At 47.8% G+C, this 17,537-nt stretch overlaps 1 protein-coding gene across 1 annotated transcript; it reads left to right on the top strand.

Annotated features, from left to right (window-relative positions):
• The first annotated feature begins 2,971 nt into the window (after nt 1-2,971).
• SALL4 (spalt like transcription factor 4) lies at nt 2,972-17,416 on the top strand. The gene is made up of 4 exons (XM_027697416.1): nt 2,972-3,152; nt 10,644-13,175; nt 13,828-14,135; nt 15,251-17,416. The coding sequence occupies exons 1-4, from the start codon at nt 3,083-3,085 to the stop codon at nt 15,677-15,679; spliced, it is 3,339 nt and encodes a 1,112-aa protein (XP_027553217.1). The 5' UTR covers nt 2,972-3,082; the 3' UTR covers nt 15,680-17,416.
• The last annotated feature ends 121 nt before the right edge of the window (nt 17,417-17,537 follow it).

Genomic DNA, 17,537 nt, shown 5'->3' on the forward strand with positions numbered 1-17,537 from the left:
CTTGTGGCAATGAGTTCCACGTGCTCCTGATGCAGGGCGTTAAAAAAGCTCCCTGTTATCACCCCGAGGTGGGGTGGCTGCTCTTGGAAACACGCCTATCAAGGATGATGCCTCGGCTCTGTTGGTGGCAGAAGATTGTTCCTCTGGACATTTCTTAAAAAAATAAATAAATGTCAAGCCCGAAAAGGAAGCCTGCTAGTTTTCAAATCCAGGAGCTGTAATCATGCTAATCCATATGATCGTGCTAAAGCCAAGCAACTTGCCTTTTGCATATGATGTAATCATCCAGTGTAGCCTATTTATAACCACCACGGGCTAGGAACACCTTCCCAGAAAAATATAATCAGGACAGCTTTCCTTTGGTCACATTCCCCCTCTTCCTCCCTGTATTTTTCAGTTGGTTGTGCTCTTTCTCCTACTTTCGGTGTTATCCCAGCCTTAAATACAGCAACTTTTTAATTTTTATTTTAAACGAATGCTTTCCATGTATTGTATTTTTTTCAGTGTGTTAGAGCTGTGCTGAGTGGAATCCCAGTCCTCTGAAATCAATACCAAAACTTCCATTGATTTCATATAATATATTCCTTTAAATTCAGTACAAATGCTCCCCAGGAGTTGTCTATTTTAAATATGGATCTACTGTATTGGGCTGTCAGTCTCTCAGCTTGATACATAAACCAGCGTGTTTCAATAAATGTGTTGGTGTGGGTTGGTGCCTTTATGTGTAATAACTGAAAATCTGTTGGTTATACTGAGCATATCAAGTGTAAAAGGAGAAAATTCATCAATGTGAATATCTATCTGCGGATCAATTGGTATCAATCTTGTTTAACAGTCTATTTCCTCAGGACACACTTTGGAAACAAAGAGCATTTCAAACTGCTGGTTAAACAAACAAATACCGAGAAGCTCTTTGGGCAACATGGGGGTGGAGTAAACACCAGATAAAAATGGTCAGGGATCTTAAATACCTGTTAATCTCTTCTATTTTATACTCGTAAAGACAGAGTTTCTCTTGATGTAATGTGCCCATGAAAGTGCATCAAGAGTGGGGGGCTGTAAAAGCAATATTTGCCTGCAGAGGAAAGGGTGAGAAAAGTGGCCTGGAAAACAAAATTTGTCCCCTGACCTCCATGTTCAGTAGCTGTCCAAGGAGGAGGGTGACACCTTCTGCTCTGCAAGATTTTTTCGAAGGTTTGTGTTATCCTTAGCTAAATAAAACCCCCTTGTGAGACACTATAAAAACAAAACGAAACCCCAAGAGCATATATAACTAATTAGATCAGGATGCATTGTTTACCCTGGTCTACAACATTAAGATCTTCTCATGCCTGTCCCATCCAAGTCCCCTCTCCCCTCAAGCACCACCAAAAAAAGAGATAATCCTGATGAGTACTTGGCACGACTGTATCATGCACACAGGCACAAATTTTAGAACAGAATAAGTGTTGTACAAACCCCAGGGGTTTTTGCAGGGTAAAAGTGCTGGTAAAGTAACAGGTAAAATGAGCCTGTGGTGTTGAGCAATGTCCTGTGGTGACTGAGTGGCTGCCTGAGGTACCAGCGTTTCCTCCCTCCTGCTGTCTAGTAACACTCGGGTTTTCCACTCTACATCACCCTCCTGAACCGCCCCATAACCTTGGGTGGGTGTTTATCTTCACAGCAGCTTTGGAGCTCAGGGAACCCCCAGTTCACAAGGAGGAAACTGGGGCACAGACCCCGGTAAATTGTTTGCTGATGAATGCGATGGAACTGCGTGTTGAGTCTGACTTGACCTGAGCCTTGTTCTCCTGAACCCTTACCCAGTGTCCCGCTCCTCCAAATCAACAAAATCATCTCTTCACCAAAAACAATCTCTCTCTCCAAAGTTTTCTAGCAATTCATTTCATTTTTCATAGATAGACCTGGGGGGTGTGTGTTGTTCCACATGAAATCAGAAAGCAGTCACATCTCCCACAAAGATTTTGCAATCTCCATATACTCAAGGATCCTCACATTTTTGCTTATGCAAGATCCATCTGACTTCAGCGGGGGTCGCAGGGGTTGAAGTGACTCTGCTCTATGACACTTGGGGGCTTTACAGCACAGTGAATTCGAGCCTCAGCTGAGGTGGGTTCTGCAATCACCTCCAGCTACATGGACTGTCCCCCATGTGCCACCCAACGCCAGGGCCACCCAGCTGGGGCTCGTGGGGAGGATTTAAACGTGGTGCGTGTTCACATGGAACCCAACAGCACGAGAGGGGAGTAAAAACGAAAATGATTCGACTGCTTACTAACACAGTCAACGTAGCGCAGGGAAACACTTTCCAAGTGTTGCTTTCTCACTTGTTTCAACTTTTTCACACGAACCTTTTACGTGTGTAACGTTTTTACTTGCTGTTAAAAATACCCTTGGCTCGATTTTGCCGGCTTCCCAGAAAGTGAGACTTTAAAGAGTCTCTAAACAACTGAACCAACGCCAGAATAATTACGCGCCGTCTGGATCCGCTTTTAAAGCCCCTTGAGTTGCCCACCCCACTGGAGGATCCGGGGTTTGTCCGCTCCGGCTATCAGCGCTCTTCCCTTTTCCACCTTATCGAGTGACAAAGGGAAGAATTAGCATCGTCCCGGGCTTCTCCTTGCTTTGGGGGGGGGGGGGAGGCAAGTCTTTTAAAGCACAATGTAAAAAGCTCAGGTGAGGCAACAAAGGTACTGTCGGTCGGGAGCCCGGCCGGCCGTGCCGCCGGGTTGTTTGTTTACTCTGAGAGGTGGTCGGTGCCCCCCCTAAAGCCGGGGGGGGGCGGCCCCGGCCCCCGCGGGACTCTCGCCTTTGTGGCCCGGCAGGGCGGGCCGGGCGCGGGGACTACATGGCCCAGCGTGCCCCGCTGCGCGGATCAATGGGGCTGATTTGAATAATCTGTGAGCCCTTGGACTCAGGCCAATCAGCCGTCAGGGACCCATGATAAATCGCAATGCATTATTGATAATCATAATTACTCTGACATGCGCATTCCGCCCAATGGGGGTAATTTCCCAACTCTAGGAATTTGTTGTGAAGAGGAAAATAATTGCTACTATTTTGCTCCCGATGCTGGTGCACCATGTCGCGACGGAAGCAGGCGAAGCCCCAGCACATCAACTCCGAGGAGCAGCCCCCAGATGCTGCAAGTGGTGAGCGCAGGGGGGGCGCGGAGCCGCCGCGGGTCCCGACTTGGCTGATGCGCGGAGGCGGCGGCGGGGCGCGGGGGGCGCTTCCCGGGGGGTTTTTTCCACCCTCGTGCTTCATCCCGCTCTCTTTTCCCCCCGCGGGCTCTGCCACGAGCCCGACCCCCAGCCTTCCCCAAGCTTTTTTGGGGCACTGAACTCCCCACGCCCCTGCGGAGCCCCGCGCGGTGTTGTTCCGCGGGGCTGAGCAGGGTACCTCGAGTTTTTTTTTGGGGGGGGGGCGGGAGGCTCGGCTTTGGGCCGCTCCGGAGCGCAGCCCTGCGCGGGGGTGCCCGAGGGATCCTCGCCCTGCCCGGCCGGTGGCCCCCCCAATGCCCCGCACGCACCCCCCGGTCCCGCGGAGCCTCCGCCGGGTCCCGCGTGGGGGGCGCGGGGGCCGCCGGCCCCGCTGCCGCCGCGCTGGGGGTGCAGCCTCATGGGAGGGGAACCCCAAAGATGCCCTGAGGCGGAGAGAATTTGGGGGGGCGGGTGGGGGGAGCAGAGGAAGAAATTGCAGACGACTTCGGAGGGGTAGGAAATGGCTCGAGTTCGGTTTCCTTGATCTATTCAGCACTTTCTCGGGAGTTATTTGAGGATTTTTTGTGGGGCTTTGGGGGGAAAAAAAAAAAAAGGGGAGAAAACCCTCCACGCTCGGACTATTTTTGTTGGAGATCACAATCGCCCTGGACCTTTTGTAGCTTGACCTCCAGCCATCTTTGATTTCCGACTTCCTAAAATAACTCCGGTGAGCTAATGTGGGGTGTGCGTGAGCGCTTTGTATTTGGGCGGCGTGGGGGACTTTGCCACCGCAAATCGCTGTCCCCTATTTTGGGGAGCTCGCAGCCCTCGGCCCTGCCCTGGGAGAGGTAGAAATTTTGGCTCAAATGAGCCCTCGGCTCCCGGTGGGGTGGGCGTGCAGGGGCGCTGCCGGAGCGTGCCCGGTTCCCGCGGCGGAGCAGCATCTTCCCGCGGCGGGGGCTGGCGGCTCCCTGGCTCCGGTGCGGGCTCTGCCCCCGCTATCACCGCTCTCGGGGCCGGGGACGCTCCCGCGGTGCCCGTCCTGCTCCCAGCCGGGACTGCGGCGGAGAGGAGGGCACGTCCCGTCCCGGGTGGCGAGCGGGGCTGACCCGGGCTGCGTTTGTTCACAGTTGTTGTGGTCGTTGTGCCCAAACGTTTCTGTGTGTCCCCCAAGAACTTTCTTTGGTTCACTGCCACCCTTTAGGACTGGTTTTGTTTCCATCTCTAGAACTGATCAATACCCCGGCACGTTACAGGAGCTGCTTATTCCCAGCCCGCAGGAGGTTCGGGCTCTTTAATTTTTTTTTCCTCCTCCCCCCTCTCTTCTTTGAGTCGAAATGTGCAATTGTTGGGTCCAGTTAATGGTGACTTAAGAAACAGCATGCTGGCCAGAAGGCAATAAATCCCATGTTTAATGCATGACTGTTTTCCTTTGTGCATATGGTTAGGTTGGGGGATGGAGGTGATGTTTCCACATGTAAATCTCTGCCCGCTGCTGGAAAGGCACCTCCGGCCCCGCGCTGAAACAAAAGGGTTAATCACTCCTGATGCGGCCGCTGGGGCGGGGGAGGTGTGCGGGAGGGAGGGAGGATCGCTCCACACCGCGCTCTCCGGGGCAATGGCCAGCTGCTTTTTTGTTGTTGTTGTTGGAGATTTTTTTTTTTTTTACCCCATTCTCTTTTAACAACCAAAACCTGGCTGAAATCCCTCCGGGAGCCGCTGCATAGGCCGGGGGACCTGGTGAAGCTCTGGCCGTGCCTGGGGGAGCTTCTCCTGCCGCTCATGGGGCGGCGGGAGTTTGGGGGTTTTGGGGGGTCGGAGCTGCCGTGCGCTGCCCGGCCGGGACCCTCCGGAGCCGCCCGGGTCCCGCATTGAGCCCCGTCCTGCGGGATCTCCGCTCTCAGAAATACAAACCTTGGCTGCGGCTCCGATGGCTCGGACCGCCCGCCAGTATCCAAAATAGTCTTGCTTATTCCCCCCTCCAGGTGTGCCCGTAAATAATAAGTGATGAAGCTCTGTAACAAAGTCGAAATTCCACAAGGATTTGTCTGGGGCATTATCGAGGATATACACATAATCGTAATAATAAAATCAAGCCCTTATCTCCTCTTTTGCAAGTGTTCCCTTTTTTCGCAAAGCGATTTGGGACCCACCTCTGTGAACAATGCAGCGGGTTAAAGTGTCCCGCGAACCTGGGGATCCATTAACAGGTCAAAAAATCAGCAGGTGGTCACTGAGGAATAATACTACATACTGAAAATTAGCATTTCCACAAAGGGCTTGAAAATACCCATTGTGCTGGATTGCTGCCATTAAAAATCGGATTCGTTCTTAAAAATACAGTATCAAACTGCAACTTTAATTTTTTTTTTCTCAATGCAGAATTAGGGATTTACTTTATTTAAATCCCCGCTTCGTGCGCTGATCTCTGCAGAAGTGGAGAGGGGTGTCGAACTAGGAAAACCAAGTTTTGCAGTGGTTTATTTTATGTTTAATTTGGGTTGCCCGAAGCTGCTGTCGCGGGACCGGCTGGCCCGGCCCGGAGCCTCGGGGCGCGGGAGCATCCCCCGGGGTGCTGCAGCCGCGTGAAGGGGGAGAGGGTGCCGGGGGGCGGAGGGGGGGCGATGCCCGGCTTGTTTTTCCTTTTACGTAAGTGAAACATTATATTGGTTGTAGGGATGGAGCCCTTTCGCTGGGCTCGGCGGCATGTGACGTTTTGACAGAGCTGCTGCTCTAACCTTTGCCTCCTCCTGCTTGCTGTGGGTGGTAAGTTGATGTCAGGCTCACAATTAGGACTCTCATGCAATTGACCTTGGCAGCGGGGTTTGTGCCGTTTAGCTCGCTCTTAAACACTGTACTAGTGTTAAGTGTGGTCCGGGGCCGCCGCCTGCGCGGCTGCGGGAGGGGCGGCGCGGCCGCCGGGCAGGTAGGGGCGGCCGGGGGGCTTCGGGGGGAACCGCGGCTTCTGGGGGGCTCGGAGCGCTCTGGGGCCAACTCGACAACGCACCGCTCGTCCCGTGGGTGATGTGTGGGTCGCTGTTGGCTCAGGTGGCTGCCGGGGGGTCGCGGTGGCCCCGCCCGGGGGTGGCCGGGGCCGGGCGGGAGCGCGGGCCGTGAGTGCCCTCCACCGACCGGCACCGGGACCTCCGCCGGGGCTCCGGGCAGCGCCCGCAGGGAACTCCAGCCGCTTCCCAAGGGCCGGCCCGGCGCTCGGGGGGCTCAGAGCCCCGTCCAGGCGCCGTCGGTGGGTCGGGAGCGGGGCTGCGCCCTCGGGAGCCTCCGCCTCGGAGCTTCACTTTCCCCGCGTGTTTTAACGCTTGTTTTGCGCCTCAGAAGTGTTTTATTCGCGATAGTTCGTTCTGTCTTCGGCCGAATATGTCGCTTGAATGGGTGGTCACCAAAAGGGTGAATCAGTAGGTAGATAATAAAACAATTAAAGTCTTGAGAGACAACCTGAAAGCACGCGGAATCCCGATTGTAGGTGTAACGCGTTTCTGGTTCGTTCTTGGGTAGAAAAATGCAGCTGATGAATTCAGTGTAGAAAACATCAAGGCCTTTGGCATATTTCTGTAAGTAGGCAGTCGTAGGTTTTACTTACTCAAGGAAGTGATTTTGTCATAGTTACAGTTAAATAAAATGGGTTAAGTGTTGTTTGATAGTGGAAGAAAAAGAGAGTGAATTTTTGGGCAGTTTGCAGTTCTTGGAAGTCCCAGATTTTCAGCTGGGAACAGGAAAAAAGCATCAGGGAAGCACGATGCCTGAGAGCAACAGGGAGCTGACGGCAGAGGGTTTCATGTCTAGGACTGGAGTGGAGGGTCGATAATCCTTCATGAGTTAATTTTAAGCGGGGACGTACGTGGTTTTGTTAACGTTAAAGTAACAGTGGTGCATCGGTTGTAGTCTGTAGGGAAAGTAAGCTCACCAAAGGTATTAAAACTCCTGGAAAAAAAAGTGGGTGGGAAAACTTGAGCTCAGTTTCATCCCAATTCACGTGAACTACAGTTGGAAAAAATATGTTACTAATGGCTGAGTTGAGTGGCAGACCAGCAGCACCCTTCTTGAAATCACATCAAACCAGACTTATTTCACTCTTTTGCTGGTTCCCTTAAAAAAAAAATAAATTATTCTAGCTGTGTGGATTTTATCAGCCTTCCTTGTCGATGACCGCCTTGTCCTACACAATAGTGGATTTTTTCCATCCATTTGTCAGTGATTCAATCTAACCCCCCTGCTGGGTTTACTGCATTCTTCTAACTTATTGGATAACTAGATGCTGAGAGATAACATTCCTGAAATTCGGGAGTGGGGAGATAAAAAAAACACAGTAGAAGTCCTATCCCTGGGAAGCCTTTGGAGAGGGTTAAGTGAAGTGCACAAGCAATTGTTGTGGCAGGGTTCTCCTCGGTAAATCCTTGTACAGTATGTGGGCAGAGCTGGTTTCTTGGCATGGAACCCCCCTGATTTCAGACCGTTAATTCATGTTAGTGATAACTGCTGATGTTTTGGGGAGCTGAGGTGCTCTGATTGCAGCCCTTGGTGCCGGGGAGAGGATGATTTCTTGTAGAAATCAAGATGAATTTTACAGAAGCTGTTGGTGTTTGCTCCTTAGTTACTCCAGCTACTCCAGTTACCCAGAGTCCTGCTTCTGAATTTATCTAAAACTCTTTATGAGATGGGGGGAGATATTATATCCACTTTTTCTGAGGTAGAAAGGAAAATAAGGTGTAACTTCCCTATTTGTCGTGCAGCAAGTAATTTCAAGCTCTGAATTGAATTTATTTGGAGTCCTAAACTAGTGCCTTACTGTCAGGGAAACTGGAAACCAAAATAAGTGGCAGTAGCAACAAGAGCTGGCAGGGGCAAGGCTCCCAACCTGCCTGCTGCTGCCCATCACAAGTACCTTCAGTTTACTGGAGTTTTCTTTCTCTTGGGTGGCAACTGCTGCTTAGGACCAGAAAAGTTACCAGAGCTCCTCAGAATTAGGAAAATGAGGAGCATGGACTGTGCTGGAGGTTGGAAAAGTGGCATTGAATTTAGTGGAAAAGTAGAAAAATAAGAAAGTACTATCAAGGGAAGGGAGATAAATGATCAGATGCTTTGAAGAAGTTAAAGTTTGAGGACTTGTCTAGACATTATCCTGGAATATATCCTTGGGGGTGGGCAAGAGCCTTTGGTACAGACACATTCTGTTCCACTGGAAAAAGGAAAACCTTGAGGTTATTTTGTAACATGTGTAAACTGTATAGTTCGACCTGGAAGATGGGACTACTAACGAAGGGATTTGGAAGAGAGATTTTCATGTTTTAGTATATTGTATGAAACACCTGTGTAATGGATGGAAACAGGAAAGCAGTAAAGACCTCTAAAGGCAGTGTACAGAGTAGTTCTGGAGGTTTGTTGTCTTTTTTTTCGACACGGGTACTTTCTTTCCCATTATAGCTTAAAATAATCTGTTCTTGGTTGACTCTGTTGTCCAAGTTCTGAATTACGTACTAGTCGTACTTGTCTGCAGACTGGATTTCTCTGTATGTTTTTGCACAGAGTTAAATCAACGTTAGAGGCATCAATTTAATGATGGGATAGGAGATACATGCTCTTTCTTGTTTCTTTCACTTACAGAAGTTTGGGCTTGAAGGAGAGGGAAGAAAAAAGCATTTAAATCTCCCTGTTTAGATAGGAGGCATCCAAACATTTTTGATCATAACCAGTTCTGAGAACCCCTTTCCTTTCTGTTCAAGGACTAGAAGTGTATGTGATTTTTTACAGATTTGGATTTATTGCTCTAGAGATCATAGCAGAACAGGCCTCTGATGCTTGCAATGTTTTGTAATTGATCAAATGTTTATTTTTAAAAATAAAGTTCAGCGTGGACTTTCTGGCACACAGCATTAAACCGTTGAAGTTTGATGTGTTGAATAGACATACAATGCTGTTGATCAGCTAAGAAGTGTCAAGGTTTGCCATATCCTCCCTTAGAGAGCTTTTACACCCCCCTCAAACAGCAAATTGATGTGCTTGGACATCCTTCCCCTCCACCCTGCCATGTACAGGATATACACATGTATCAGATGTGTGGTTCGGTTACACCTCTAAAATGAAAGCCGCAAATAGCTCCTGTGCTTGCAGAGTCCTGGGTTCACCTTGTGAAATGGGGTGGGCCGGGAATGTGGGATCAGAGACGAAGCACTGGATCCAGGAGGCTTGAGCAGGACACATCTCAACACAAGTTCTCAGCGTGTGCAGGTCTGGGGTGTGCCCCGCTGGGCCTGTTGGAGGTGAAGTTACTTAGTTACTGTACCCTTGGTACCCATTGAAATGAGGCCAATTAATAGGAGTTCCAGGACGTTTCAGCTGATGGGGGCTGGAATACAGCTGGAGCCCTTCCCGCTTCCCCTTCAGCTGTAAAGCTCCTGCCCCCCCCTTGCCCTGAGTACAGGCCTGCCTCGAGATGGGTGTTGAGTTTGTTGTTTTGAAGGATGGCAAGACTGAGCAAAAACATCCTGTTTTGGTTTAGAGTTTCTGTTAACCTCTATTCCAGTTCTGATGTTTCCTCAAATGATTTTTTTGTTTGCATGCAAACTCTGCTCAGTCCATTTTGGGGGGTGCTGGTGGTGGAAGGGCAGGAGCGGACATGGAGCCCAGCTTGGCTTTTCCTGCCCCTTCCCAAAAGTGGGTGAGTTGCAGATGCAGCAAAATGGGCTCTGAAATGTCTTGGTGTGTTTTGCAAGCAGGACTTGTTACTTGGATTATTTGTTTTAATAATCACCAGCATCAGTGTAGGCTCATACCTATGTGTGGGGTTCTGCCAGTTAATCATGTCTTCTTTACTACTGTGTCTTTGGGGTGGGTTTTTTTTTGAAGGTTTTAAAAGCTAATATTGGCCTTTTGTCAGCCCTTTTCGGTTGTAATTATTACTTTCATTATGGTGGAGTGCAAGTCGTTTAATACATCAGTGTGCAATTAAGTATTGTTCTGAAGTTCCCATGTTAACAATCTTGTATGAATTTTTGAGAGGTGGTTAACAAAGATTTAGAACCTGAAGTACAAACACCAAATAGGCTTCTGTGGTGTTTTGCTCAGTTTTAGGAGGCTTTTTCTGTCTACCTTGTGTTCTTTTTAAGCTGTTTTCTAGATGCTGCCTTGCTGCACTATTTCTTTTTACCTGTATAAAGGGATTTTGGATAAACCTCTTTTCATTGAGCCTTGTGAGAGTCTTTTTAGATTATTGTTTTTATTGAAAACACAGCTGAGATGCAGATTTCTTTTTGACTGCAGAGGGTTTGGCATCAAAATAAAGAGCGGGACTTGATTCATTTGCAAACTTGATTCCAGTGTTTTGTATCTTTTCACTTGAAATTCAGGTGAAATCAGTGGTCTTAAGAATAGTGAATACTCAGCCTAAATCTAGCAATTAATAATATGACTTTCTTTTATTTTAAGGGAGTCCACAAGACGTCCCAGGTGATAGAGATGGTGAAATGAGTTCCAAAAGGTGCCGCATGGAGGAAACTAAAATCTGTGAGAAATGCTGTGCAGAATTCTTTGTTCTCTCTGAATTCCTTGAGCATAAGAAAAATTGCACTAAAAATCCACCTGTTCTAATCATGAATGACAGTGAGGGAACAGTACCTCCTGAGAGCTTCTCTGAAGCTTCTCTAGGGAACTTTCCAAGTGACCGAATGGACAGCAGGACACGCAAGGACATTCAGGCAAAGGGCTGCACTGGTTCTATGGAAAAGAGAGAAGGAAAAATGGATGCTGAATCAGTTGGAGGAATGTACCTTAAAATAGAACCCCCTGTCACGCCTGCGGCTCCTGGGCTAAGCTATCTACCAAAATCCAAAGTACCAAACACTAATGTGACTTTGCAGACGATACGTGGCACTAAAGTGGCTGTGAACCAGCGGACCTCCGATGCCATCTCTTCCTCAGCAGCCAGTTTCAATGCTATCCCCATGATCCTGGAGCAGCTCGTGTGTTTGCAGCAGCAGCAGCTCCAGCAGATTCAGCTGACGGAGCAGATCCGCATCCAGATTGCCATGATGGCTCCCCATGCCCTGCATCCTTCTATAGCAGCTGCTACTGATCCACTAAAAGCTCTGGGCGCTCACATGTCTCAGCAGCTGTCGGCTGCTGTGGCTTTAATTGGACAGAAAGCTGGAAGCCAGAGCCTATCACTGGAATCCTTGAAGCAAGGAAAACTACCTCATTCTAACACTGGCATTGCAGCCGCCAGCTCGCTGGCTGCTGGGCTGTCCTCCTCCTTCCCACTGAAGCCAGAGGGAAGCCGAAGCCTCCCCGGCTCCATTTCTCAGTTCCCGAATCCTTTGCTACCTCAGTCCTCCAACTCCGTCATCTTCCAAAATCCGCTGTCGGCCGTTTCTTCTGTAATAGATTCCTCCAAGAAGGGGAAGGGGAAACCTCCCAACATTAGCGTGTCTGAAAGCAAACCGAATGCAGAAGAGCCGTTCTTCAAACACAAGTGTAAATTCTGTGGGAAGGTCTTTGGCAATGACAGTGCCCTGCAGATCCACCTCCGCTCCCACACCGGAGAAAGGCCGTACAAGTGTAACATCTGTGGGAACCGCTTCACAACCAAAGGAAACCTTAAAGTGCATTTTCAGCGTCACAAAGACAAATACCCTCACATAAAGATGAATCCTTACCCGGTTCCTGAGCACCTGGACAATGTTCCCACTAGCACTGGAATCCCATACGGGATGTCTGTGCCACTGGATGAGTCTAACCTAATTGTGGATAGCAAACCTCTCCTAACAACTCTGCCTACCTCTGCGGCCACGGGTGCACCTCAGACCATCTCCAGCCTCGCAGGCATTAAGGAGTCTCTGCCTGGTACGTTCTCAAGTGATCTGCAGTCAAGGCCGTCTCCAGAAAGTGAAGGTGGCTCCTCCTCATCGGGGGCAGTCGGCCATGAGTCGGGAACAGAGCAGAGCTTGAGCTCACCACAAGCCACCTGCAGTGTGAGCATCTTCCATGTAAGTGGGTCAAACGAGCAGGGCTCAGAGACGTCGAAGCTTCAGCAACTGGTTGAAAATATCGACAAATCTACCGCTGACCCCAACGAGTGCCTGATCTGTCACAGAGTGCTGAGCTGCCAGAGTTCACTCAAAATGCATTATCGTACTCACACTGGGGAGAGGCCGTTCAAGTGTAAGATCTGTGGCCGTGCTTTCTCCACTAAAGGGAACCTTAAAACTCATTACGGCGTCCACCGGGCCAACACTCCTTTGAAGATGCAACATTCGTGTCCTATTTGCCAGAAGAAGTTTACAAATGCAGTTGTGCTGCAGCAGCATATCCGCATGCACATGGGGGGACAGATCCCCAACACGCCAATGCCAGAGAGCACCTGCGACAGCGCCGACGTGGATCCTGCTGTGGCTGAGAAGAACGGAGACATCAGTCGCCCAGATGAGACCGTGGAAAGCATAGAGATGGAAGAGGACATGGACTCTCAGGATGGACCCAGGAGTTCTTCAAAGCCTCCTACTCCGTATGATGCACAATCAGAGTCGCCAGCCACGGCAGCCTCCTTCTCTGGTGTTACTGCCCTGGAGAACCAGATGAAGATTGTCACCTCTTTGAATTTGCAGCGGCAGAGCAGTTTGAAGTCTAGTGACAATGGCTCAGCAGAAAGCGATGGCATGACAAATGATTCATCTTCTGTGGCAGGAGATCCAGATTATCAGAATGGCAGGAGTCCTGCTGCCTCTGAGTCCGCGTCTCTCCAGGCTCTGTCCCCAGCCAACAGCCAAGCTGAGAGCGTGAGGTCAAAGTCACCTGCCTTCAACAATCAGGAAGATTCGGGCACGGGAAATAAAACAGAGGGTCCTGAGAATGCTCCTGCAGAAATGGAAGGGGTTATTGGAGCTTTGGATTTAACTTACGGCAATATTGGTCGGAAGGTCATTAAAGAAGAACCCGGGTTACACTTTGCAAATGGAGAATATGGTGAGTAATTCAAAATGCTGGTGGTAGTTTGGGGTGGGGCAGTAGGACTGGAGGAAATTCATCTCTAGAAAAACCAACAGGAAACAAAGCCTTCTCAGCTTTCCCCTCTTCTTTCTCCTCTGTTAGATAAGGGCATATGCCCTGTTAAGTTTCCCTGACTAAGACTCAAAATTCAAAACTTTAAGTGCTGTTATCTCCTGCAAGGGGTAGCATAGAGGTTCTTAAAGTTAATAGAGACCATGCACTTAGTGTATTTCATGGGCTCACCTAATATTTCCTTATATCTCTTTAAAGATACACATTTGTGTTTTGTGGGAAAACTGCTTATCCCAAGAATGCATCATGGAAACTCTGGAATCGTTTGTGGGCTTTTCAGGCTCTTGAGCATTAAGGTTAATGTTTATCTAAATTTGACCTGAAAGCAAGACCTTCTAGCTCATAAGCTCACCAAAAAAGAACAGGGGCAAACTGATCTGCTTTGGGGTATCCCAGGAAGTGCAGTAGCAGCCCTGTGGTGTGTCTCTGGAGGGCTCTGCAGATGTGCTCTTCAGGCTCGTGCAGCTCCACAGGCACAGCCTCTGGAGCCTTAGCCAGACTTTAGCTTTGCAGCAGAATGAGGTTGGGATAAACGTTATCTTTGCTTTCTTTCCAGGTCGAAGTAGTATTCCAGCTGCTTTTGTCAGAGCCCCCCCAGCCCTGATAAAGATGGAGATGCCCAGCGACCGCCCCATCAGCACTGGCCACTTCATTGGCCCACCAGCTCTGTCCCCTGGGGTTGCCCCTCTCCTCGTGCCACGACCCAAGTTCTGCCGTCCCGCCAAACAGCACATCTGCACTACCTGTGGGAAGAACTTCTCCTCTGCCAGCGCCCTGCAGATCCACGAGCGGACCCACACTGGGGAGAAGCCCTTTGCCTGCACCATCTGTGGGAGAGCCTTCACCACAAAAGGAAACCTGAAGGTAGGTCATCTCTGTGGTGTTGATCTCCTTTGTTGGCGAAACTCATACTAGAGATGGAAAGACTTGCTAATATTTGACCTGCCTTTGGGGGCAACATTTCTTTTGCTTTCTCACATAGTTATCTTTGACTGTTGTCTCTCCTTCCTGAGTTTCTTCACACAGTTTCTCGCTAAACACTGGACTGAGATTGCCTGCAGGTCTTCACTTCTGTCCTTGACTTTTGACTTTCCTTTTGGGATGGAAGGGAAGGCTTAGCCCTTACTAAGCAGATTGCTTTTTTCTTTTTCATTTGGATTTGGATGTGTCAAGACATAAGCATTTCATAGACTAAATGCTACAAAATTCTGCCTGCAGAGTAAATGCATTACACTGCACTGCTTGAAACACTGTGAGATGAGGAGAGATTAAAACAGGATAATCCTGAGATAGCACAAAGTACTTGGGGATTGTGTCTAAGCACTTGCTGAAGAAGTGCTGTGAGTCTGTCCTTATTGTCAGATGAATCTATTTGTCCTGTGAGGGACTTGCAGCTCCCTCGCTCTCACAGAGGCTTCTCCCTTCCTGTGAGAAACTCTTCAAGTTCTTCAGTCCTCTTGTATAAAAGGGAGATAAAATACTTATAGGGAGAGAAAATACTCTGCAGTTTGCAAACAGTCCCTTGCTGGAAGCACTAGCAGAATGTGGTATGGAAAAATTCAGCTTAGGCAAAAACTTCCACATTACTTAGTGTTTCTTTTCCAAATTGCTTGGTGGTTGTTTTTCATTAACCAGCATTTTTTTCAATATAGTCTGTTCACAGCAGATAATGTGGCTTTTATTTTGGGGAAGAAAGCGGCATCTTTGCCAACTCCACTTAAAATAAGTGCAAACACAGTCCTACGAGCCCTTGAGCAGTAAACTCTAGAGATCCATGGTAATGTCAGGTGGTGGAATGACTGTGTCTTACACATGCCAGGAACGGAACACTGACAAGAACAACCCAACTTAAACACTTACCTGAATGCAAATATGACTTCTTTTGGGCAACTTGCCTGTAAGCAAAGTAGAACTTGGGTATGCCATGAAAGAGCTGCAGTAATAATGATTCTCTTCACTTTTTGCCCCCCCTCTGGAAGGTCCATGTGGGAACTCACATGTGGAATAACTCTGCCAGGCGGGGAAGAAGGCTTTCGATTGATAATCCCATGGCTCTGCTGGGGAATGATCCCAAGAAGATATCTGAAATGTTCCCAAAGGATGTGTTCCCAGTGCCTCCCTCAGCGAGCATTGACCCCACGGTGTGGAATCAGTACGCAGCAGTGCTCAGCAACGGCATCGCCATGAAGACCAACGAGATCTCGGTGATCCAGAGCGGTGGTTTGCCCACCCTCCCGGTCACCATCGGGGGTGGCTCGGCCATAAACACTCCTACAGTCTCCAAAATAGATGGGACCCAGTCTGGGACTGGTTCTGAAACAGAGAAGGCCAGTGGTGCTGCTGCAGACAATGTGCCAAAACACCAGTTCCCTCACTTCATGGAGGAGAACAAAATTGCTGTTAGTTAAAAACTCTAGTGAAAGTCGACGTACAGAAAGAACAAATATATATATACACAAACATATATTTTTAAGAGATTCCACTTCAGCCTCCTATTTTCCTATTGACGTGCAAATGATTTTATGGTTGTCTTTGTAAGAGTTGCCCAGAGTACAATCATGATATTGCTTTGCAAATAGTAAATAATAAAGATTAGGATTTCCTTCTATTTGGAAAGATGCGGGTCTTGCAAAGTAGTTCTTGCGTGTGACTTTAATGTGTACAGCCTTACAGAAGTTTCTACAACTTGAAATTCCAAAGGTTAGAATATTTACCTCTGTTTAGAGTGATACTTGGGGGTTTTGAATAGAGTGGAAGCAACCTACTGTTGATGGAAAAGCTTCTATTTACTGATGAGAAATGAAAACTATTAATGCGGGTAAATATCCTAGAATGTCTGCTACCCTCCTAGGAAGAATTTTTCTGTTTGGATTTTTGGCTCTGTGTGGTTTCTGAATGTACTTTTTACTATAATGGCTAAAAAAAACTACAAAAAAATTTTTTTTAATTACTTTTTTTTTTTTTGCCTCAGAAGTTCTATGGAAAGAAAGTTACTGTTTTTCTTTAGTCACTGCTCCTAAGTAATTAATTCTCTGTGTTGTTGACTGCTGCTTATTTAATACTACTACTAGGACAGTCCTTCAAGTGTAGTGCCAAAATTCCTACTTCCAAAGATGTGCAGTTTTTCCTAGATGTTTTATTTCAATACCAAGAGCCCCAAACAAGCATGGGTAGGTATGTATATACTTTTTTTGTTTCCTCTTGAAAGGGAAGACTTGCCTTGGGAAGTCAGGTCTAAAAGCTCTGCAAGGAATCTCACGTGACTGTTGCAATTGGGCATGGGAACTGGTTTCCTTAGCAAGAGACTTTTTTATTTTTATTTTTTTTTTCATTTGGGTAATTTAGGAGATCAGTCTGTGTAAACCTGTATTTAAATATGAAGTATTCATGCTTAGGTTAAATGTTCTGTGGGTTTTTGGATGGCATTCCTACTCTGGTCATTAAGTTTCTTGGTGGTCTGTGAATTTGCATTCTACCAAAATGGTAATTAATGATCCATGTGTATTGTATGAAGGTTGCTGGGATAGTCATCTGGATTCTAAGTTATCTACCTCATTTTTTCCTTTTGTAGTTGTAGTGTCTATTTTTCTATTAATGACCACTGTAATGACTGAGATTCAAGCAGATGCTTCCATGCACTATCTGAAACCAAAACCTGATGTATTAGTGGAAGCACCTGAAGAGTTACTGGACTGACCTTTCACAATTCCTCTGACGCCTGCTGGAACTGGATGTGTAATGGGATCTGAACCAGACTGGAAAGGGAGCATTTGGTATGGAAGGACTGAAGGGTGGAAAGACATCTCGCTGTTGACTGCAGGAAATCTTCAAGTCCAGTCTCTGTTGTGGAAGGCCCCAGAAATGCAGATTACCAAAAGTTTGTGTAATGTTGTTGCACCTGATTCTTGCTTATGATCTCTGTATGCCGAGTTGTGCCTTTCCTGCTGGACTTGTAAGTAAGAACATACCAGTACCTGTTTACACTGTAAAATGGATATTGTTACATAGACCATGCAAAAGGCATCCCAATTGTCATGTTTCTACATTGTGAATGTATGACTTTTGAGAACTCTGTAGTTTTGAGTATCTACTGATGCATTTCTGTTGACATTTTTGAGAATAAATTTTGGGATGGCTTTTTCACACTTTAGTGCTTTGATTTTTCTGGCAAAGCTTTTGTCTCCCGAAGAGTGAGTTCAAGAGGCAAGATGCTGTCTCACTCCAGGGACTTGAAATCCATGGCTTTAGTTTGTTACTTTAAACAAC

This window comes from Neopelma chrysocephalum, unplaced genomic scaffold (assembly GCF_003984885.1).
Source record: "Neopelma chrysocephalum unplaced genomic scaffold, ASM398488v2 Primary Assembly neopelma1_119, whole genome shotgun sequence".
Classification (NCBI taxonomy): Eukaryota; Metazoa; Chordata; class Aves; order Passeriformes; family Pipridae; genus Neopelma; species Neopelma chrysocephalum.